Raw genomic sequence first — 24,893 nt, 5'->3', positions numbered from 1 at the left:
AAGAAAGAAAGAAAGAAAGAAAGAAAGAAAGAAAGAAAGAAAGAAGAAAAGAAAGAAGAAGAGAAAGGGCAGGCAAGGCACAATTCTGGTATATCTAGGTGGGAATGGAGGCACGACTCTGGTACTCTGCATAGTCACTGACCCCCTCCTCACTGACGCTGGTCCTCTGCTTTGCTTCCCAGTAACAATGAACAAAGCACCTTTACTCTGCCATGCCCTTTCACCATGTTTTTTCTGCTTCAGGACCAGCCAACTATGGGCTAATCTTCTGAAACACAGAAACATCACAGCTGAAGGGCACGGTGGGGAAGCTGGCCACCTCACAGCATCCAGGAAGAGAGCGCAGGGCATAAACCGGAGAGGAAAGGCCAGGGACCACTCCCCAAGGTCAGGTACCGTTGGTGAGGGTGTCTTCATACTCCAATCACCTCTCCAGGAGTCTCTCAGTCCAGTCACATTTACAATGAAGACCAACTAGCACAGAGCCAACAGTGCATTAAGAGCAAGGCTACAGCCATGGATCAGGGAAATGAGAACCCAAGGGAAGATTTTTACAGGAAAATAGAGTTCATGGATCTGAAAACATTCATTTTTGAAATAAAAATAAACTCATATGGCCTGAGATAACTGAGGAAACAAAGCTAAGGAATATTTAAATGGGCTAAAATGTTAGGACCAGGAATCCTAGGAAAGAGAAAAAAGGATTAAAAAACATGAAACAAAGGTACAAAAAAGGGATATTAGACACAGAAGTTCTAATCCATCAGTCTACTAGTTTTCTTAAAGAGAAAAAGAAAAGGCCACATTTGAAAAATGTGAAATGAGAATGTTTCCGAAGTTAAAGGTAAGTACTTACACTGGAAGCAGGCAGTGAGAAGCCAGGTTAGGTCAATGGGAAAAAATACCCACCTGAGAGTCATTCTAATGAAACTGCAGCTACATCAAGAACAGTAAATAGCATTGAAGGTAATTAGCAAAGTTCCTTAAAAAGGATTATGATCTAGAACATCATGTCTTACAGCAGGGAAAGAAGGAGATAACTTTTAAAAGTGCTCTAGGAAAACAAACCCTATAAATTTAGACTTCTTTATCCAAACTATTAGTTAAGATTTGCTTATATCCCCAATGGAGTAATAGGGACCAGATCTAGTCTCCTATCTTAAACAAATAAAAGTCTGTACAAAATATATGAAAAAAATGTTTTTAAACATTGACCAACGGGTGGTACTGGACATGACCCTTAAAAGAGGGGAAATGAGGAAGGTGAAAACTCCACTGCCTGACTTTGTGCTCGAAAAGTTTCCAACATGCTGCACAGGGAGAGCTACATACAGAGCTTGGCAGTTTCTGAATTGAGGAAATAGCATTCAGAGGTTGGAAAGTGAAAAGCCACTATGATTTACAGATCTGGGTAGCAAAGAACAAAGGGTTGCAGAGAGAAAGAATACTGAGGATCTGAAGAGGGTACCAAGGGTCTCCTGCTGAATGACCAAGAACATACTGTCAGTATTCACCGAGTCTCAGTCAGAGTTGTGACTATTTCCCATTTCCAAAAGCCACAGTGGGAAGATCTCCAAACCAACGAAGCACTGGACGCTCAAAAGAGTAACGCAAAATGAGTAATGCGGCAGTAGGGCCGCATTAGCATTAGACTAAATACTGCTTTACACTGCCCAGGAGAGGTTCAAAAGCAGCCTTGGAAGACTCAACTTACTCCCATGTAAAGCCCCCAGATATTTAAAGGATACAAAAAACTGGAGGACAAAAATGTAATACCTGGTATGCTACCACAAATCACTGGGCATATAAAAAAGGAGGGCAGGGGATACAGCTCAGTGGCACAGTGCCTGCTTGGCAAGCACAAGGTCCTGAGTTCGATTCCCAGTACCAAAAAAGAAAATCTTGCTGAATAAAAAAGAAGGAAAAGATGATTTTAATGAGAAAAATAACCAATAAATAGACTTGGAAATTGTAGAGATTATAAAATTAGGAGGTAGGGACTTAAATACCTGTTAAAATTATATTTTATATGTTCAAGAAGGTAGAGAAAAGCATTATAAAAAAAGAATGGAAGCTATATAAACACTCCAAAGCCACTTTAAAAGATAAAGCATACATTATCCGGGTGGGGGATATAACTTAGTGCTAGACTGCTTGCCTCACATGTGGCCCTGAGTACTCCCCAAAAAAATCCATTATCTGAGATAAAAAAAAAATTAACAGCACAATAGACAGAGCAGAAGATTAGTGTGCTTAAAGAAATAAAAATAATCCAAAACAAAATACGGATGAAAAAAAAGGAGAGAAAGGTATCAGTGGCAAGCATTTGGGAGAACAATAAACATCTAATATACGCATGCTGAAGTTCTAGAAGAACAGCAGTGGAAAAAAGAAATTTTTTGAAGAAATAGTAGCTGAAATTTTCCGAATTTTATGAAAAAAGTAAATCCACAGATCCAAAAAGTTCTAAGGGTAAGTACAAAAACAAGTTTAATGGATAAAAAAATTCAATGTATAGAACTATATCTGGCAAAAATTTTGTTGAAAACAAAGACAAACATTTTTTTATATGTACAAATGCTGATCAAATTCACCAGTAGACCATCACTACAAATTATTGTTCAAATGTGAGGACAAAATAAGAGCATTTCTCAAAAAATCTTGGAAAGTTCTTCTTCAAAAGAATTACACAGAGGATATTCTCTAGTATGAAGCAAAATAAATTAGAGTAGAATAGTGGTATATAAGGAATGATGCCAAGGAAAAATTATTAAATATTGATGTCAAATAGGAATCTTAAAATATTTTGAATAAAAATCTGTAACAAGATTTTAGATACCATTAACAGGGAGATATGGGAATGGGAAAGGCACCAAGTATTTTTCTATCTAGAAGAATGATACAAACACAGATTAACTGTAGATATTAGGAAAACAAGTTATGTATGTTGAAAACATAATCATAAAAAATTGTAACTATGATACTTCAAAGAAAAAAATTTTATATTCAATAACTACATAAATAAACTCACAAACTTACCATTTATAAAACTATGGAATATAGTAAGTCTAATCAAAATATATTACCATTTAATTAAATTATTTCTTATATGACTGGGATGTTTCATGGGTGATGAGCTGACAGAAATAATCACTAGTTGTTTTGCAAAAGGAAGATCAAAAAATATTTGTGTACCTCTACATGCATGTCAAAATTATTAAGAGTCGGAACTACTAGAATGATTACCTAGAAGTATATTGTAGGATACAGGACTCAAACAATATAATTACAGGTTTTAATTTAATTTTGTCCTAATTTGTTTCTGAGCAAATACAGTTGCACACATATTTACCTAAATATTTATTTCTCTTTATCCGTCTAAAATTCTGTTACTGAAAAGTATTTAAAATCAAAAACATACTGGAGAAAAAATTCCATCAATTTGAGAACTCCATTTTCTAATATCTGAGTTGCTACTGAGTTGCTATACTCATTTCTGTTCATTTTAAAGAAAGAAAACAAAGCAACAACGGAATTTCATTCTATGTATAAAGCATACAGTAGAATACAGGTTAAGTAGGACATATCAGAACTTTATAGTCTACAAACTGCTTTGGAATATCTTTATTCAAAATATTCAAATACATATTTGTGATGGTATCGGAGACTGACTCTAGAGGGTCTTCATACTGAGCTTTGCATTTTTAAACTGAGAAAGGTTCTCCCCCAGTTGTTCAAGCAGGACTCAAGTCTGCTGTTCTGCCTTGGCCGCCCCAGTTCTGGCAGTTTAGACATGTGCCACCTTTCCCATTGTAACTCTTTTTATTTATACTTACATTATTCCACAATTTTACTTTGAATACTAGTATGTTCAAAAGCTCAAAAAAAGTCATACCATATGTCCTTCGGCTCGTGCTTTATTCTGCATAGCTTCCCGCTTTCGTTGTAGAAATTCTTCTACTTGCTTAGCTCTTTCTACAGCTAGCTGCCCTTTTTGCCTAATTTGGACAAATCGTAAAGTCAGCAATTCTGAACATTAAATATTTCAAATAGCTAATTATATTTATTTTAAATATTTTTCACAACAAAATATGACATGATTTTCTTTTTGAGACAGGGTCTTACTATGTAGCCCAGGATGACCTTGAACTCAAGCCAATCCTCCTGCCTCAGCCTCTTGAATGCTGGGATTACAGGCATGTGCTACCACACCTGGCTACTCATTGCAAAATACGAAGGCTGATACAAAATAAAAACCTTCCCTTGTAATGAAGAAATAACTGCATACTTATTGGTGTCTACTACCTCAATCACATTTTAGTATTTTAAACAGAAGTAAAATCTATAATACTATTTCAAATCTTGACAAAGTTTCTTTCATATTTATTTGATCTATTCTACTTGTAGACATATACAACTATTTTAGGTTACACTTATAAAAGAATTTCAATAGTCTCCAAGTTTATTTCAGACCTCTATCAAATACAAGAATCTTCTTTAATCAATACTGAAATCAAATAAAAGCAGTATAGTAGAGGAGTATCAACTATGGTTAATTGTGGGGGTGAGAGAAAAACAGAAGTTGTTGGGTGTGCTTCTCAGATTTTGATTAGTACAACATAAAAACGTCTACATCCCTTCTTTGGGACCATAACTAAATTATGTTTTGACAAATACTTAACATAATGCCTTTTCTGTTTTCTGATTTAAACATTTTTTGTCAGGCACATGCCTGTAATCCCAGCATTCAGGAGGCTGAGGCAGGAAGATCGCTCTGAGTTTGAGGCCAGCCTGGGCTACAAAGTGATTTCAAGGCCAGCCTGAACTTCTTAACAAAATCCTGTCTCAAAAAGACAAAAAAAAAAAAAAGATTTAAACATTTCTTATTTTTAGACTTCAAATAGTAATTTGTGAGGGGCTCTTGCGGATAGAACCCAGGGTCTTCACACTGAGCTACATTCCTAGACCTTTTAAAACTTTTATTTTGAGACAAAATCTCACTAAGTTTCAAGCTGACCTCGAACTTGCCATTTGCTTACATCAGCCTTCCAAGCATGCTAGGATGACAGGGTGCCATCATGCCCAGCTTAACTTCTTTAACATTATTTTTGCAACAACTACTGTGGTAACTAAAACACATAAAAATATTTTAAGTATAAATTCAAGCTGCAAAAACTTAAAATCTACTTCACGACATGGCTATGTATGATACTGGCCTAAGGGTCATTTACTGTATGTGGTACTACTCAGCAAAGGTTTGTGTTAAATTTCCAACAGGAATTTCCTAGGACTAGATAATCTCTACAGTTGGTTTAAGGGCCTGTTACCAAATGACTCTCAGATGTGCCTGAGTAGTTGATCTTAATCTACAACACTAAACTAAGACATGGGCTTCCCTCCAGGACATTAGCTTGGTTCAGAATGAGCAATCTGTCCATCCCTCTAAAGTGTACATATGTGCCCTCTAGCAGTGATACGTACTGCATGACTCTGAAATTAATAAAGTGTATCCAATATAAATTCAACCCATCCCTGCATATATCCAGGTAAGGCTGCATCCTGCTCTGCTACAGCCCCATTTACATGAGCCTAAGCTCACATAAATGACCAGGTGTTGGGTTGAGATGTACCATTTGAAACTGCATGACTGACTACTGCGGGTCCTGGAAGTGTACATCACCGTGCAGTCAGATAAAACAGCTGACTGTTCTGCTATGTATCTTGATTGCACTGACTTGCTTCTTTATGCTTTACAGAAATAAAACACGTTTCAATTCTCAACCTAAGCTATTATATGTCTACAGTGTTTGTCAGTCTGAATCTTCAACTGGCATATGTTAATACAGCAGCAGCTCAGAATTATTTTACTAAGAACCTGGTCATATGTATAAGAGCTTTGATTCACAAATTTTCACATGTACGTATACACAGTAGTACTACCTGCATTTTGTAGTTACATGATTATAAGTATTATCTCACTATAGTCATTTCCAAAACTGGTTTAAATAAGTAGGTTTTTTAATTTTTATTTTGTTCATTCATTTTTTTTTTTGGTGCTGGGAATTGACCTCAGGACCTTGCACTTGCCGGGCAGGCACTTGCCCTGCTGAGCTAGATCCCCAGCCCTAAGCAGGTTGTTTTAAACCATGTAACAATTCTGTTTTGTTTTTTTTAAATTTTGTTTTGTTTTTTGAGATAGAGTTTCACAATGTCATTCAGTTTCGCCTTGAACTTGGGACAATCCTCCTGCCTCAGCCTCCTGAGTGCTGGGATTATAGGCATGTGCCACCACACCTGGCCGTAACAATTCTTTTAACACTATTTCTTTTTTCCTCTATTAAACAAATATTTAATTAAATGGTCATTATTTCCCATATTATATCAGTCTTTGAAGATAAAAAGGTGACTAAAACAGAATTTCAGGAAGCAAGGTTCGTTCAAAACATGAAAATCAGTTTCACAAATTCAGTAACTCCTTATGTTTCAAGACCTATAACCTAAGTGGCTTTTTCCTACACATTACTATTTATTACTTCATATGTACCAAGCTCATATTCTTTTGTATTCCAGCTCTTATTTTTATTCTTATTATTCTCTAAAGTAGTAAAACTATGTTAAGCTTTTGGCACAAACTATGTATCTGTTTTATACTTATGGGAAATAAAGAGGAAAATAGTTTACTTCTTAATAGTCATTCTCTTTATGAATCATTACTAATTCATATGCAAATGCTTTTATATAAAAATTACAAAGTTACACTAATAGATATCAATGAAACATTGGGATGGATTAATAATAAAAGAATGACATAAATATTATATTTAACACAAAACAGTAAGAAATTAGATATTTGGATGGTAAAATACAAAGATTATAATGGCTTAAAAAGTATTATACAGTAGAAAAAGAATATGAAATAATGAGATAACTGTGGTATTCTGTGACTGAGAAATAATTATTCTAAGACAAACTTTCCTCTCTTTTACCCTGATAAGCACAGGGGTAAAAAGTTCCTGTCTTTCTTTTCCTATTGTAAATGAATGAGAAAGCAACAAGATCTTAGAATCTTAGATCTTACAGTATTCATATTCCAGGCTTAAAGTCTTTACTGATAAAAGGAAATTTAAAAATTCTGAAGGACAATTACAAACAGAATATTTAAAGTGATGAAAATAAATACCAATAACTTCTTAGGAGCTAAAGACATTTTTTTTAAAAGTGTAAATTTAAAAGCAAAATAGCACACGAAATGAAGCTTTCACTATATTCTATACTTGTTACACAAAAGGTTAATGACACACAAGTCTGAATCTCATCACAAGATGCCTGTAAGAATGGTGGATAATGATGAGAATGATGACAGTAGTAAAAAGGAGCAGCTAATAGTTCATCAGAATCTCCTAACAGGACCACTTCTAAGTATCTTACCATAAAACCAATTCTCCTTATTCAGTCATTCCGTGTTTGTGAATCTACTTGTTGACTTTTCTCTGTACCCCCAAAATCAAGGCTCAGGGCACTTTCATGATCATTTGTGGCATGTGCTAAATTGTGGAATTATTTTTCTTAACCTATTAGAGTATATACTCTATGATAAGAAAAATAGGGGCCAGGGATATAACTCAGTGGTACAGCACCTGCCTGGCAAGCGTGAGGTCCTGAGTTTGATTCCCGGTACCAAAAGAAAAAAAGAAAAGTTTATTTTTCAATAGTAGAAGGTAAAATTTTTAAAAAGCATCCACCTAAATGAGACAGAATGGTTTGTTAGCAAATATAGTTTGGCTGAAACCTGATCATATCAGTATGTTCAAAACAAAAAACAGAAGAAAATGACAACAAAACCCTACTGTGATGAATGGTAACAGTGACAGTGAGTGTGAGGAAGGACACCACAAAAACTCCGTTGGGGCAGTGCTATCCAAACAACACTAGCAGAGGGGATGTATAACTTAGAACTTTAAGGCCCATTCAACCAAGCTTGTTTCTAGTATTCTAGCCTTATATCAAGTCCCAAGAGCATCAGGGAAGACCAGGCTTAGAAAAGTAGGACCAGGTGACTGGCCAGTGTTGGGCTTTTCACCAGTAGTAGTCCATAACTAAGTTTTCAGCAGCTTTCAACAATATAAGCAAACTATAAAATCTATACAAATCCAAAATTATTTAACCCAAAAGTATGTGTAGTGTAAAAGTATGCCATCATATTTTTTTTTCTACATTGCAATGTTCATTCTTACCAAAGGCTAGAATTCAGGCTCATAACTTTTTTAAAAAATTGGCTTAGTGGGTAAAATTAAAAGTTGAATATTTCTAATTAAGCCCTCAATTTAATTTTAATTTTTTTTTTATTTTACAAAACTAAGGCCAGAAAACTGAGTAGGGCTTAGCTATGTAAAAGAGGCACTAGGTAAAAGAGGCAGAGGCAAAAATACTCTAAGCAAGGAGAGAAGCAGGTACAAAGGAACAAACACAAGAAAAAAACACATCAATGTCTACCTCTCTACTCTCAGAAGTGCAGAAAGAAGCAGCAACAAGATAATGACATGGAAGCATACAAGTCTGTAAGAGAATCTGCAGGCCATTAAGGAACTACAATTTCATCCAATAGGAAATGAAATGTCATTTCAATTTTCTTAATTTGTGCTGTTTATAAACCTTTACCAAGCATATACTTATCTGATCAGATAATTTTCAGACTCAAACATACCTCAAAACTTATTCCTGCTTTGTTTTGTTTTTTGAGGTGCTGGGAATCAAACCCTGGGTTCACATATGCTGGGTACAATGAGACTACCACTGAGCTATACCCCTTTTATTAATATCTGTTGTTTTGTTTCATTTTAAATTTTGAGACAAGGCTTGCTAAGTTGCCCAGGCTGGCCTTGAATTTGTGATTCTCCTGCCTCAGGTTTCCTGAATAGCTGGCATTACAGGCATGTGCCAGGACATCCAGCTCCTATTAAATTTTATCTAACTCATATTAGTTGTAGTTATAGTCTATAGAGATTATTTTGTTTGTTGATATATATATATATATATATAGAGATTATTTTGTTTGTTGATATATATATATGTATATATATATAATTTCACTCTTTTCTAGAATGATGACTATATCCTAAAATGTTTATGCTTTTCTTAGAAATGCAGATTATTTTAAGGAGGATAAGCCTTTAAAACAAAGCAAAATAATATTAGAGCTCCTAGTTTCAGGTAAGTATATAAGATTAGAAGAAGCCACTCTGTCCTAACAAGTAAAAAAGCTGAACAAAATGAAAAATCAATAACTCTCATTAGATCCATCAGAGAAGATGAGGTAAGGCAAACTACTGTTCCCAAAGCTGTAGAGACAGACAGCAGATACAGAGAATCACAACTTACCAGAGCAGAAGTCTCCATGGGAACCACTATCAGGATAAAAAAACAGACTATAATTGATCAATCACTCAGGCTCAGTGCTGACAAGTCTGAAACTCCTGAGCACTCAATCTTAGAAGGACTCTCATACTTTTGTGACTTCTATCTCTAGGAAATCTATTAGCTTCTCAAAGTAAAAAAAAAAAAAAAATCTCTTCTGGTTTCCAAGAGGAAGAAAAAAGTAATCATTTAAAAATATGTCACAGGATTCTGTTCATTACTATTGCTTGCCCACAGAAGAAATTATTTTGGTATGGCCTCATCTGCTGAGGATTTATCAGTTTCACTCACCTAGGGAAAAGAAAATGGTCAACCCTAATGAGCTCTAATCTTCCACAGGGGAAGCACAAGTACACAAACTCAGCCCTTTCCAGCTATCCTGACCCACCTAAAGGGGAAATAAAACTGAAAAACCACTGATAAAGTTCACAGCCAGGAGCAAAAGCTAACCAAAAGAATGAGATCTATTGGAAAATACTTGTCTTTTCTCCACAGTTTACTATTATATTACTAGAGGCCTATTGTAATTACTTTTATCTAGCACATCATAGCTACATTTCAACAAAAGATTACAAGGCAAACTAAAAGACACAATTTGAAAAGACTCAACAAACATTAGAACCAGAGTCATATGTGATAGGAATGATGGAATCATCAGAGTAGGAAAAGTTTTAAAGCTATTATCACACCAAGGTCTTTAATGAAAAAAGCAGATGGATAATGTAAGCAGAAACATCAAAACTCTAAGAAAGAATAAAAATACAATGCCAGAGGGGAAAAAAACCTGTAACAGAAATGAGGAATGCCTTTCAAGGGCTCAGTAGTAGACTAGCTGGATGCAACCGAGGAAAGAACCTTTAACCTTGAAGGTATGGCAAGAGAAACTTCCAAGCGTGAAAGTAAAACAAAAAAGACTGAAAAAAAGAACAGAACAGCCAAGAACCATGGGACAACTACAAAATGTGTAACATACATGTAATGAAAATATCAGAAAACAAAGGAATAGAAGTGTCAGTTAGAGTAATAATGACTAAGAATTTTCTCCAAACTAAGGTCAAACATCAAACCACATATCCAGAGAACATGAAGTATGTACCAATCAACAGAGCAACAAAATATATTAGGCAAAAACTGATAGAACTGGAAGGAGAAAAAGATGAAAATACTGTCACAGTCAGAAATATCAACACTCCTCTATCAAAAATGGGCACTTCTACCAGGCAGAAAAATCATTAAGACACCACTGAATTCAACATCATCAATCAACTGGTGTAATTAATATCTATGGACTACTTCATCTAACAACAATGTTCTCAAATTCATATGGGTACTCACAATAGGCCATTCTGGGCCTTGAAGCAAAGCTTAACAAATTTAAAAGAAGAGATATGTTTGCTCTCATACCACAAAAGAATTAAACTAGAAATCAGAATCAGAAAGATAACAGCAAAATTTCAACACATTTCTAAATAACATTGGGTAAAAAAAGAAAATGCAAAATAATTTAAACTAAATGAAAATGAAAACATAACTTCAAAATCTGTAGGACAGAGTAAAAGCAGTGCTTACTAGGAAATTTTTAGCACTGGGAACACATATTACAAAAGAAGAGAGATCTAAAACCACTCACCTCATCTTCTGCTTTAGGACACTGAAAACAGAAGAGTGAATTAAATCCAAAGAAGCAGAAGAAAAGAAATAATAGAGGAGAAAATCAATGAAATCAAAACAGGACGTCAATAAAAAAGAATCAATAGAACTAAATGCTGGCTACCTGAACAGATCATTAAAATCAATAAGCCTCTAGCAGGGCTAAGAATAAGAGAGAAGACAGAAATTATTAATATCTAAAATGAAAGAAAGCACATTATTACAATTCTATAGGCATTAAAAGAATAAAGAAATATTACAGGTAACTCTATGCCCACAAATTTGATAACCTAGATGGAACAGACCAATTCCTCAAAGCAATAATTGGTAAAAATTCATCTAATAAGAAACCCAAATATTCTGAATAGGCCCATATTCATTAAAGAAACTAAATTAATAACCTCAAACTCACCAGGCCCAGAGGGATACAATGCTGACCTCTACCAAATATTTAAGAAAGAAATTATACCAATGTACTTAAAACAGAGCATCAAAGTGCATAAGGCAAAAAACTGATGCAACTATGGGGAGAAAAAGATGAATAAATTATTACAATGTCTTCCAAAAAATAGAAGCAAGTGGAATATTTTTGAACTCATCTCATGAGGACACTATGACCCTATACCAAAACCAGGCAAAAACATAAGAAACTTACACATCAATTCTCCCATGAATATAGATGCAAAAACATTAGCAAATCGAATCTAACAATCTATATAAAGATTTATATGCCAAAATCAAGTGAAATTTATGTCAGATGTGCAAGGCTGACTCAACATATAAAATTCATTATAACAACAAGCTGAAAAAGAAAAATCGCCTGGCATCGTGATACACACCTATAATCCAAGCACTCAGGAGGCTGACTCAGGAGTATTGTGGGTTCAAGGCCAGCCACTGCTACATAGTGAGACCCTGTCTAAAAAGAAAACAAAAACCAAAAACCCAGCATAAAACAAACGAAGAAAAAACACATCAATAGTTGCAAAGAAATCATTTTATAAAATGCAACATCCATGAGGGGAGCACAGAAAACTAAGAGTAGAGGGGAACTTCTAGAATTTCATAAGGATATCTACAAAAACCCCAAAGCTAACATCATAATGATGAAAAACATGAAGCTTTCCTGCTAAGATCAAGAATAAGGCAAAGATGCTCTTTCTGCTTTTCAACCTCACACGAGAAACACTAGCTAATGCAGGAAGACAAAAGGACATGGAGATAACAGACTGGGGATGAAGAAAAAACACTGGTTTTGTTCACAGATGACACGGCTGTCTATGTGGAGAATCCTAAAGAACTGACCAAAAAATTTCCTAAAATGAATTATGAAAAGGCTGTAAGATACAAGGTTAACCTATAAAGTTACTTTCCTAAGTACCAGCAATGAACAAGTGGATTTTGAAAATAAAAACATGTTATTACATTAACACCCCCCAAAATGAAATATGTAGGTAAAAAATATGCATAGATCTATATGAGGAAAACTACAACAGTACAAAAAAAATACAAAAGAAGAATAAAATAAACAGAAATATTCAGTACAACAGAAGGGACAGGAAGATTCAATGTTGTCAAGAGGTCAATTCCTCCCAAATTAACCTATAGATTCAACCAATCTTAGTTAAAATCACAGAAGGCTATTTTGTAGATATTGACAAACTGACTAAAAGTTTATATGAAGAGGCAAAAAATTAAAAAACAAAAAAAAAAATCAAACTAAAAACCATACCAGAACAGCCAACTCAATATTGAAAGAGAAAAAAAATTTGGAGAATTGAAACTATGTAACTTTAAGACTTACTATAAAGCTACTGTAATCAATACAGCATGGTGCTGGCTAAAGCACATATGTAGTGTACAACTACATCAGTAGACAGAGAGCTTAGAAATAAATCCACAAAAATATAGTCAACTGAGCTTTGAAAATAGAGCACAAGTAATTCAAGGGAACAACAAGTATTCAAGAAATGCTGTGGAACAACTGGGCATCCACATGTAGAACAATGAATCTGGACACATACTTTATAACCTTTACAAAATTTAACTCAAAATGAATCACAGACATATACATAAAACATAAAACTATGAAACTCCTACAAGACAACATGGGAGAAAACCTAGATGAACTTGGGTATGGTGATAACTTTTTAGATACAACACTAAAGGTACAGTTCATGAAAAAAAAGTAAGACAGACTTCATTAAAGTTACAAATGTCTGCTCTGTGAAAGACAATATCAAGGAAATGAGAACACAAGCCATGGACTGCGAAAGACATATCTGGGATGTGGATGTAGCTTAGTGATACAGTGCTTGCCTAGCATGCCCGAGGCCCTGGGTTTGATCCTCAGCACTGAAAAAGAAGAAAAAAAATCTGATAAAGAACTGCTATCCAAAAGATATTACAACTTAATAAGATAATGAATAACCCAATTAAAAAAAGAATAAGACTAAAACAGACAACCACCAAAAAAGAGACAGAAATAGCATAAAGTATATAAAAAGATGCTCAACATCACATGTCACTACAGAATTGTGATTAAAACATCAGGGTGATGCCACCATATAACAATTAAAACGGCCAAACCTCAACTACTGACATTAAATGCTGGAGAGGATGATGGAAAGGATCCGCTGCTAAGATTCACTGCTGGTAAAAACGCAAAATGGTACAGCCACTTTAAAACATGGTTTGGCAGTCTTTTATACAACTAAACATACTCTTAGCATATGACCTAGCAATCATGCTCCTTGCTATATTTACCTGAGTTGAAAACAAATCAACATAAAAACCTACACATAGGTATTTTTAGTAGCTTTATTTATAATGTACATGGTAGCTTTGCCGTACAAAGATAGCCTTCATCAGGTTGATGGATGGACTGTGGTACATACATAGAATGAAATACCATTCAGTGTTAAGTAGAAATGAGCTAGCAAACCATGAAAAGACACAGAGTTATTTTAAATGCGTATTAAATGAAAGAAGCCAATCTAAAATGGCCACATACTGCACAATTACAATTAGATGTTATTCTGGAAAAAATAAAACTGAAGAAACTGTAGTTGCTGGGGGAAATGGAGGGAGGGAGAAGAAAGGAGGGGAAAACAGGTAGAGCACAGCGGCTTTTTAGGGCAGTGACATTATTTCATATGATGTCACAGTAGTAGACACATACACATTTGTTAAACGCCATAGAATGACAATACCAAGAGTGAGCCCTAACGTAAAATTTGGGTAATAACAGGCCAATGTAGGAAACCTCACTCAGGTGAGGATGTTGATAGGGAAGTGGTGCATACGTCGATAAAGAGCATATGGGAACTTTGTATTTTCCATTCAGTTTTGCTGAGCCTATTGCCCTAAAAATAAAGATTACTAATTAAAAGCACATATATACTAGAAAGATCTGTAATATAGATGGATAAAAATCTCATACAAAATATGCTTTGCCATTCATCAAAAATACACGTGAGCTTTCTTTTCTCAAAAATGGAATCTAGAATTTGCCTCACACTTCACGTTTCTGTTTGTAATTTATAATATATTCATAATGCTATTTTATACTTTTCACAATTATTTGTTGTGCTCAAGTGAATTTGTTTTTAATCAAATTTAAAAGGACATTTTAATCACCTATTACAATGTGGAAAGGGAGTCATAAAGATTTTTAGAACACTTTAAAGTTACAAAGAAAAGATGATGTAACTAAAATTTCACAAAATGTTACCTGTTCTATAATTCACCAGGGTGTTTGACAGAAGAAATGGGAATGTCTAAGAAAACACATATGCATACTAATGAAAACACGGACTATGCAAAAATTACAGTTACTGCCAGTTACCATAATTAAATTAATTTAAAAGAATAGGAAAGGTCTGATGAAAAAGATCACAAAGAAGTATAAATCAGAGATGAATGTGAAGAGGAAACACACTAAGACAACAAAGAGAAATATGGGCTTCTCAGTGATGAAGATATAAAATATGCTTTGGAGTTTTGCATAAAGTGTGAGTCCACTTAAATTTATATTCTGATTTATTTAAAGCAAATGGATGAAATTATTGCTACCATATGTTGGCTAAAAGTTATCACATGTTCCTTTAAATAGTATGTGCAGTCTAAACATATAAATGAGCTACAAAAATAAGGCCGAATTGAAGAGTTAGTTACATGTTTGTAATAATGTAATCAAGGGCCAATTTTGCACCTGAAAAAGTATTCTATCGAGGAAGCAAAAAATATTCCATGTATACAATGAAGAAAACATCTACAAGTGTAGGTACTAAGCTACATATGACAAAAGACAAAGTCACACACAAAGATGAATTCATGGATCATCACAGTCCAACCTGTTTGTACTGGCTTGTTTAGACACGGCCTTCAATCTTTTCAAAGTTTTTCTAATAGCATCAGCATCAGGGAAATGGTGATGACCTGCAGCCCCATTAGGAAATCCTGGACGAACTCCAGGCAGAATTTCTCTGCAGATAAATATGCACAGTGACTTTCATGACTTTCTCTGAAGCAAGGCACAAATAACTTCCACAGAACACAGCCATACCTTTCTGGAAGCCCTCGGCCATGCATCTCTCCTTTGCATTTCACTTCATTATCTTCTGCTCTTTGTTTCTGCATTTGATCAAAAATGGCATGGTAATGTTCATACTGTCCTCGAGAAGAACAAGATGATGGAGCTACAGCCCCTCCACTGCCAAAAAAGGGAGCCTAGGGATTAAACAAAGAGCTCTCACATGTTTATCTTCTAAGACCTGAATGACCTGTACTATCCTCAAAAAAAAAATTTAATTTCAACTTTCACAGAGCAGCTATTTAATTTGAGTATATTAATAAACATGGCCAAAAGCAAAATACTCATACTATGTTATAACCATTAACAGTTAAAAAGTTGAATTCTTAGTTACTAACAATAAAACTTAATGTGACAAACAAAAAGATTAAAATGTCACTAAATTCATGCAAATATGTAGAAATCTGGACTTCATTAAAAGATTTTGAAACAAGTCTGTAGTATACAATTCAAGAGATGCTGTTCTATGAAATTTAAATGTGTACAGCCTCTGTGTAGAACAGAACCTGCTTATACAACACACAAACTTATATTTAACAAAAGCATTTGCATATGGCTTTTAACATATTCTAAATCTACTCACCAAGTATAGTAGGTATGAAAGTATAAACATTACTAAAACATACTATATGTAGATAAAAGAGTCAAAACATGATTATTTATCCTTAGTTTTCAAACATGCTGGGGAAACAATGCACAGAACTAGAAAACATTTCAATCTTGTGGTAAATGAATAATAATGATATTCCCAAGTAGTATGTACTAAGTGAATTCATGGGAAAAAATTATCAAAAGTAAAAATCCCTATTTTAAAAAAAGTCTTGTTAAAAAAACTTTTTTAACTTGTCCTCAATAGCAATGTAACAGAGAGACTAGATACAAGTCAAAGAATTAAGAGTGAAAATAAACCACATATATAGATTTTTGGGTGCTAGAGACTGGATAGAAAGGAAGTCTGATGACAAACATAATTAGAAGGAAGGCAAACAGGGAGCACTAAGCTTGATGATAAAGGCTGCTTCAGCTAAGTGTTGCTGACCTTGGGTTGTACGCGTTCACATAACCACAGCAGAAAACACTTCTAAACTCTCTAGAAGCAGCAGTACACCAAAACATTTTTAAGACGGTTAATAAATCAATATTATGCATTATAAGCAGAAATAAGAGAGAGAGATCAAAGTAGAGAAAAAGTAATTAGAAGATTGTTGCACTGACATTGAGCCAAGAAGATCAGAAGTAGAGAGAGGGAGTCAATGAAAAAGAAAAAGCTCAGTGCACTTATGATTCTCTGAAGGACAATAAAAGAAAAAGGGAAAGACACCAAGACTCAATCGCAGAGACACAGGAACTCCCCCGCCCCACGGGAAAATCCATAGTCAGAAAAGATACGTTAGAAAAGGGTCAGAGTTTAAAGCAACTAAAGAGTATTATGTTACAGAATTTACTGTGGAAGAATTTCATTGAGACGAGGCAATCAATAACCTCAAATGCAGAGGTCAATAGCACTGAAAATAAGACAGATATGACTAAAGGAAAGGAGCCTTAAAAAACTCTCCTTTTTTTGCTTCTGTGAAGTTTTAAAAACCAGAAGTCAGAGTATTTAGCATAAAGGAGGAGGAGCTTCCTAGTAATAACATCTAAGTAAGAAGTCCAGTAAAGAAAAGAGACAAAGATGTAGTTGGATGTAGTTGCACATGCCTATAATCTCAATATTCTGGGAAGCTGAGGCAGGAGGATCCCAAGTTTTAGCTCAGTCTAGGTAACTTAGCAAGACCTTGTCCCAAAATAAAAATACAAAAAAGGGATGGATGTAGTTCAGTGAATAAGGCACTAGGCTCAATCCTTAACATCAAACACAAAACAAAACAAAACAAAAAATAAACAAACAACCAACCCTCCCAAAAACAATTAGAATTAAAAGTTTCAGTGTAACCTGATGAGAAGAAATTTGTTTTAATATCTTGGAATGGTAGGTTGCACACAATTGAAGTATGACATTTTTTTAAAAATCAGTTCAAGGTAATTATACATAATGCACATGTTCAAATTGCAGTATGAGAAGGAAGCTACTAGAAATAGGAGATTAAATAATTAAGCAAGAAATTTCATGAGGAGGCTGGAGATTTAGCTCAGTGGCACAGTGCCTGCCTGTCAAGCCCAAGGTCGTGAGTTCAATTCCTGGTACCGAAAGAAAAACATAAAACACAACAAAACAACTTTTCATGAAGGAGTTTCTCATACTTTTACAAAATGAGCATTTTAGTCAAAAATCAGAAGCAGAATTCAGCTAAAAAGTTGTCACATTTCCTGTAGAACAGTTAATTCTTTAAGTTTAGTCAATGATAATATCTTGACTGTGTGTTCTAATGTTTCTTATGAGCAAAAGCAAAAGTAGGTAAACATCTCTGAAAATGTTTATACAGTACTCATGTTGAAATTAGTGTCTGAAATTACTGAAGCCATATGACCTTTTAAAAATCACCTTTATTGAGGCCTGGTTTATATATCTTAAAATTCACCAACCATAACCCTACGTTGATACACTCATATAACCACCAGAATCACAACTACCCTAGAAAATTCCCCATTTTCCTTTGTAGTGAATGGCCTCCAATGCCAAGAACTACAGATCTGTTCTGTGTTAGTATGGATTGGATCTGCCTTGTCTATAATTTTATCTAAAGGGAACTATATGATATATATTCATTTGTCTGGCTTCCTTAACTCAGTCTGGTTTTGAGATTGATCCACGTTGTCACCCACATAAACAGAGTATTCCCTTTTACTGCTGAATAGTATTACAATGCATCTTCAAACAACAGATACACCTCTTGCATATTATAATCACCAGATGATCAAAACTATATCTGGAACATACAATTTTTCTGAAAAACTTTTATAAGAGATATAAATAAAGTCCTAGATTTTGCAAATAATAGTCAGATATTTATATTATGAATGAAAACACAATATAAGAAGTATTTAAAAGTATTAATTTTGAAGTATTTCCCTTAATGTTGGGTTTCCATTTTATCTTTATTTTGAGAATTTCCTTGATTTGATTCTCATTGTACTGAGTCTCCAGGTCCTTAGCGAGTATGCAAAAATCAAATAGCTTAGCATGACATGGCAACACATGCTCGCAATTACAGGACTCTGGGAGGCCGAGCCAGGAGGATCACAAATTTGTGCCCAGCCTGAAGTGTACAAATTAGTAAGACACTGAACTGGGAAAAAAAAACTAAGTGTGAAGGTGGTGGGTTCAATCCCCCATACTGCAAGAGGAAAAAAAAAGCCTACCAAGATAAATATTTTAAACTGAGGAATAAGTACAGAAACTAACACAAAATTTGCTTTAAATTGTGGAAAATAATTTTTTTTTTCTCAATGAAAGCATTATAAAAGTTTACTAAGTAAAACAAAAATTTATTAAGCTCTTGGTATCTAACTACCAAAAAGCTGTCTCAATGAGTTATCAAATATGATTGATAAAGGTAGACTATAAGGATTAAACATTGCTTTAGACAAAGGAAAAATAATTTATCACTTCATCACACAGAAGATGTACGCAAAATACTTTATTACATGGAGGATATATATGCAAAGGAAGGACAGAAAAATAATCAAAATCTAAACACTGACCATGGACTTGTACAAAGTGTTCAGTAAGACATCTGGATCCACACTTGGGTTAAGTTTTCACTTTCCACTCACATAAGATATGGGGCAAGCTAATTTTAGAATGGATTAAAGTCTGTCCAAGTTATTCTTTATCACTCAGGAAGTAGTAAATTCTAGTTAAAGGTAAATTACTAAAAACACATAAAATTACCTTAGTGCGTAAGTCTACATTAATACAGAATTGGAAAAATGACAATGAATTATTGACATGTTATGAGAAAGTGTACTTAAAAAAATAAAAAATGTGAATTCAGGACAGATAATATACATCTAGATAAAACAAAGTAAACTTTCATTCAAATCAACATCTGGGGAAAAGAAACAAAAACAATTCAACTGGGTAAATGCTATATATCTAAATATCAAGATTAATGGTCATAAGCCAGTGAATTTACAGTTTAAAGATATGTTAATAGCTACTTTGAGGAGAGAAATTAAAATGGTAATGCAGAAAAATAACAGTGCATTCATTTCCTTTTTGTTTGTTTGTTTGTGTTTGTTTTGTTTTGTTTTTCTTCCGGTACCACGAATCGAACTCATGATCTTGCGCTTGCCAGGCAAGCACTTTGCTGCTGAGCTAAATCCCCAGCCCCCATTTTCTATTGCTATATAACAAACTGTCACAAACTTAGCACCATAAAATAATATCCCCTTATTGTCTCTCAGTTTCCCTGGCTCACAGTAGCGGTACATCTAGTTGAGTCCCTAGCTCAGCATCTCCCTGGCATGAAGGGAAAAATCAAAGCATTAGCCAGGACCACAACTCTCATCTGAGGCTCAGGTTCTCTCCCAAGCTCACTGATTTTGGCAGAATCCAATTCTTGGTGGGTGTATGACTAAGGTCATCATTTCTTCCCACTTACTAGTCAGAAATCTAAAGGCCACCTAAACTGTCTTGCCAAGTCAATGTCTGTTACATTCCATGCCAACAGACGTAGAACTCCCTGGACTTCATTTCTCCTTCCAGAGAGCTATAAAGGAATCTTGTATGTTGATAAAATCATGTATGTGACTATCCCATGAACTTTTGCCACACATCATCATCTAATTGAAGGAGCTACTATACCCCCATAGTCACAGACTCCATTCATAACTCAAGGGGAGGGAAGATAAGGTACATACACTAGCAGTCAGGAATCTTGGAGACATTTAAAAAAATCAGTCTATCACATACAGAGGTGTGTATCAGATGGCTAGTAAGCAAAAGAGGACATACAAGACAGAATGATAGAAAAAAGATAGGAAAAGTACTACCCAAGCCCTTGCTAGTAGGGCTGAGTGCGAAGGAAAAAGGAGGGCTGCTATCAAGTAAAGAGAAACAAAAGTGCAGAGACAAAAGCCTCAGCAGGGCGTATAAGTAGAGGAGCTACAAATAAGGTTTTTAGTTCAGCACCGAGTACAGCATACAGTGTGGGGTAGGAAATGAAGGGAAGTGAGTGTGGAGAGACTGGCAGGGGGTCAGATTAAAAATAGTCTTCTAAACCAGGCGTGGTGGCACACGCCTGTAATTCCAGCACTTAGGAGGCTGAGGCAGGAGGACTCTTGTGAGTTCAAGGCCAGCCTGGGCTACTAAGTGAGTTTGAGGCCAACCTGAACTGCATAGCGAGACGCTGCCTCAAAAAGACAAAAAAATAAATAAAAAAAAATAGTCTTCTAGAAACTTAACTCTTAAGGCTACATGGAAAAATAGTCTTCTAGAAACTTTATTCTTAAGGCTACAACAAACTAATTTTTTATTTCAGAGTCCTCTGATATGAACAGTGTACCATAATCTTCACATAAAACTTTTTAAAGCAATTTTAACAGTGACAGACTAGTGGTTCATCCAGTACACAAAGGAAAACTAAGAAATCATAGTAAATGCTGAAAACTCTTGATAAGCAATTAAATATTCATGAACAAGCAGCCAGTAACACACATTTTAAAGAACAAGCTGAAACTGGAGAAAAATAACAGTAACGCATAATTTTATTGGTAAAAATGCATACCTTTGCTTCACCACCTCCACCAGCACTTAGTACATTTCTCCATCCTTGTTCCCTGGCCCTATTTATTCTCTCCAACTTTTGGGGAAAAGAAACAAACAAACAAAACACCATTTCAAGTATTTAATATGAAGTATATGAAATATATTTAGGAATAAGATGAAAATTAGTGTATTTTTTTTTAAGTATGTGTGTGGGGAAGGGGAGAAATATATCCTGGAAAAAATAAATTATTCTCTTACCCTTTCCTTTTCTTGCCTTTTCATTTGTTCAGCCTTCAATAAACTTATCTGTAACAATGTAAAGACATACTCCTTAGAACTCAAAATTCTTAGCATCTACAACTTGGCAAAGAAAAAAACAATACAAGTAAAAAGCTACCTGATATTTTTGTTTCTTTTCTTTTTCAGTATATTCTGACCTTTTCTTTCTTGCAGCTTCCTTAAAGAAAAAAAAGGAACATTTTGTTGATAAAAATTCTTACTTTTCTTATTTTTTTAATCAGGGAAGTTAGTGTATCACTGGCAAAAGTAGGCTCAGAGAGGTTAAAAAAGAAATAGGTTATAGCCGTGTTTGAAAGAAACGAGGAAAGGTTTGGAGGCTTTATATTGTAAGGTTTTATTTCCTTTGTTTAAATTATTGCGGCAAAGCTTTAAAATAAGCAGACAGGTATCTTTATACCTCAAACATTTTCCTCCTTTCTTCTCCAGGTTTCACTCTCTTCACTGGAGTTTGAAGGGCCTGGACAAAAAGTAAAACTACAAATTAGATAAAGACTTTAAGGCACTCACTTGAGAATTCCAAATTTATGGAAATGTAAAATAAGAAAGAAGTAAAGCCAATACTTCTGTATTGTACTTCTTTCAAAAAAAATATTCTTTAAAAATAAAGAAACATTGTGATCTTTTGATATGCCTGCTGCCAAGGAAAATATTAGATTCAAAGAAACTAAAAAGGCTTCTTCTCCAATCATCAACTGAATAATTTCACCCTCATTTATTGATACTAATTCTAAATTTCTAATTCTATGATAAAACATCATTCCAAAAACCCAACAAAGAAATTGTTCTTTAAAAAGTTACATAACAGTACATTCACTACATGAAATTCAAACAAGAATAAAAATTTATAGCCCATTTTATTTCCCACTGCCGAGGTAACCATTAATATTTCTTGAGTATTCTTCCAGCTATTTTTACACACCTACATACATACGTATCTATACAGAGGGAATTGAACTGTTTTATGATTTTTATCTAAATGTCTCAACAACATGTTAATAGATGGCAAAAAAACTTTTATTAGCAATGTGCCTTGATAGTGGAACCATCACAGTAAGCAAATTAACAATGGCAGTTTCTCCACTTGGGCTATAATTAACTTACTTAACTATTCCTCTAGGGAGAAACACTGGGTTAGTTACAATTTCTTCCTACTCCATGTGTTACAAGGAACTCCCTTGTGTCATATGTAAGTCTCTCAGAAAGATAACTTTTAAGGAAATCGAACTATGGGGCGAAAACATAATTTAAGTGTTGACAAAACCTGCCCTTCCCACAGGCTCCTCCAATTTACATTCTCACCAAAGAACTCATTTCTCAACATTGTCACAAATATTGGATGTTATCAATCTACCCTAAATTTCTGTATGTTGGAAATGCTGAGACTCTTTTCAAGTATGTTAAATATAAACAGTATTTCTTTTACACATTAATTGTTACCTAATTTGGAGTTCCTAAATCGTTCACTTTTAGGAGCTTTTTTTGGTATATTATGGATAATACAACTATTATAGTTGTTGTAAATATTTTTCCCAACCTGTTATTTTTTATTTGTCCATTCCTTTAGTACATCACTTAAATCTAACAATTATTTGACCTATAGTATCTGCTTGTAAGGAATATATTTTAAATCTTAGTATTATCTTTGCTTCTGCCACTAATAGTTTCCTTTATATTTATATATATATAATTTTTAATAAAAGAATGATTCAGTAATCTAATGTTTTTCCTTCAGAAATCCAATTATCTCATAACAATTCATTAAGATACGTCTCTTTCCCCACTGGTTTGAAATGCCTCATTTATCATATAGTAAATACACACACATTGGGGCTGGGGACTTAGCTCAGCGGCAAAAGCGCCTGCCTGGCAAGCGCAAGGTCGTGAGTTCGGTTCCCGGTACCGGAGAAAAACAAAAAAAACAAACAAACAAACAACAACAAAAAAAAATACACACACATACACATTTCTGGAATTTTCTTATTCTACTCCACTTATCCCTTTTTCCTGATTTCCCTTTCTTTTCATTCTTTTTTCGTGACTGTGACTTAAAGTCCTGTGCAGAAAGGTAGACAGAGATCAAAGTAGATACACAGAGTTTTAACTAACGTAAGGAAATACAATGCAACTACCACCAAAGACAAAAAATAAAATACCGCCAAAACCCCAAAACCCTCCAAGTGCCCTTCCAAAGCCATACTTTTCCCACTGAGGTAAACAGCACTATGACTTGTGATTGCCACCTTCTTGCTTTTCCTTATTGTTTAACCACTAATGCCTGCCTAAAAAGTGTAATTTAGATTTTTTGTTTGATTTTACACTAATGTAATTATATGCACATTCTTTCTTATCATCTGTTATTTGTATCTACATCTTTTCATATACACATGAATATATATATATATTCCCCATATCTATCTATCTTAGTCCACCAAAAAAATGTATAGACGCTTCAGGAAAAGAATAACTTGTATAAGGTGCACATTCTCCTGATCTAACACCTGAACACTTACCTATGGGGGACACTAAAGGATATAGTATATCACAGAAAACCCACTACACTGCCAACCCTTAGAGAAGAAATTGAAAATGCATGTACAGCAATCTCAATGGACACTTTGACCCAAGCAGCCATTCACTGGAAGCTAATGGCTATCACTCTGAGTACTTCCTGTAACTGTATTTATCACAAGATGTCTCAATAAATTTACTATTAAAATATTTATGTTTTTCTTTTCCTGAAGTATGTAACATTTTTTGGCTTTCTCTTTCTCTTCATATATAAATAAGGATACATACACATGAAGCTATATATATATATCTCCCCCTCCCTCCCTCTCCTTCCCACCTTTCCCTCCCTCCTTCCTCTCTCATTGCTTTTGTTGTCTTCTGCCACCATGAACTGCTGCCCCTCTGCCATGTGCCACCTTGCCTTGGAGCCAGCCAGTTATGGACTGAAACCTCTATAAACTGTGAGCTAAATAAATTTTTCCTCCTTCAAAAAAAAAAAATATATATATATATATGAAGATATTGCTATTTCTTTTCACTTCATATTCTAACCAATTATTCATGTTTGAATGCTGACCTTCTACCAGACCACTTTGGAGGGGAGCAGTATTAGGGATTGAAACCAGGGCCTCATACACGTTAGGTAAGTGCTTTACCATTGAGATACATCTCCAGCCCTACCAGGTCACCACATTGCATTCATTAATATAGTTCTCTGCTCCTTCATTAAGATGTTCTAGACAGGTAATCATATGTGTAAATAACGTCTGTGTTTTC

General features: G+C 34.5%; 1 protein-coding gene across 1 annotated transcript in view; it reads right to left on the bottom strand.

The window, feature by feature from the left end:
• The window catches only part of Nek1 (NIMA-related kinase 1), a gene marked incomplete in the record, with an annotated part of 168,654 nt that overhangs the window by 96,926 nt on the left and 46,835 nt on the right, over window positions 1-24,893 (bottom strand). The window contains 7 exon segments of the mRNA XM_013513368.1: window positions 3,896-3,998; window positions 15,420-15,551; window positions 15,632-15,795; window positions 21,328-21,402; window positions 21,567-21,614; window positions 21,706-21,765; window positions 22,006-22,065. Coding sequence (XP_013368822.1) covers window positions 3,896-3,998; window positions 15,420-15,551; window positions 15,632-15,795; window positions 21,328-21,402; window positions 21,567-21,614; window positions 21,706-21,765; window positions 22,006-22,065 — 642 coding nt within the window.

The sequence above is a fragment of the Chinchilla lanigera genome, unplaced genomic scaffold (genome assembly GCF_000276665.1).
Source record: "Chinchilla lanigera isolate Chin_1 unplaced genomic scaffold, ChiLan1.0 scaffold00002, whole genome shotgun sequence".
Taxonomy (NCBI): domain Eukaryota; kingdom Metazoa; phylum Chordata; class Mammalia; order Rodentia; family Chinchillidae; genus Chinchilla; species Chinchilla lanigera.
The sequence above is the reverse complement of the archived record's forward strand: the minus strand, read 5'-3'. Positions and strand labels throughout refer to the sequence as shown.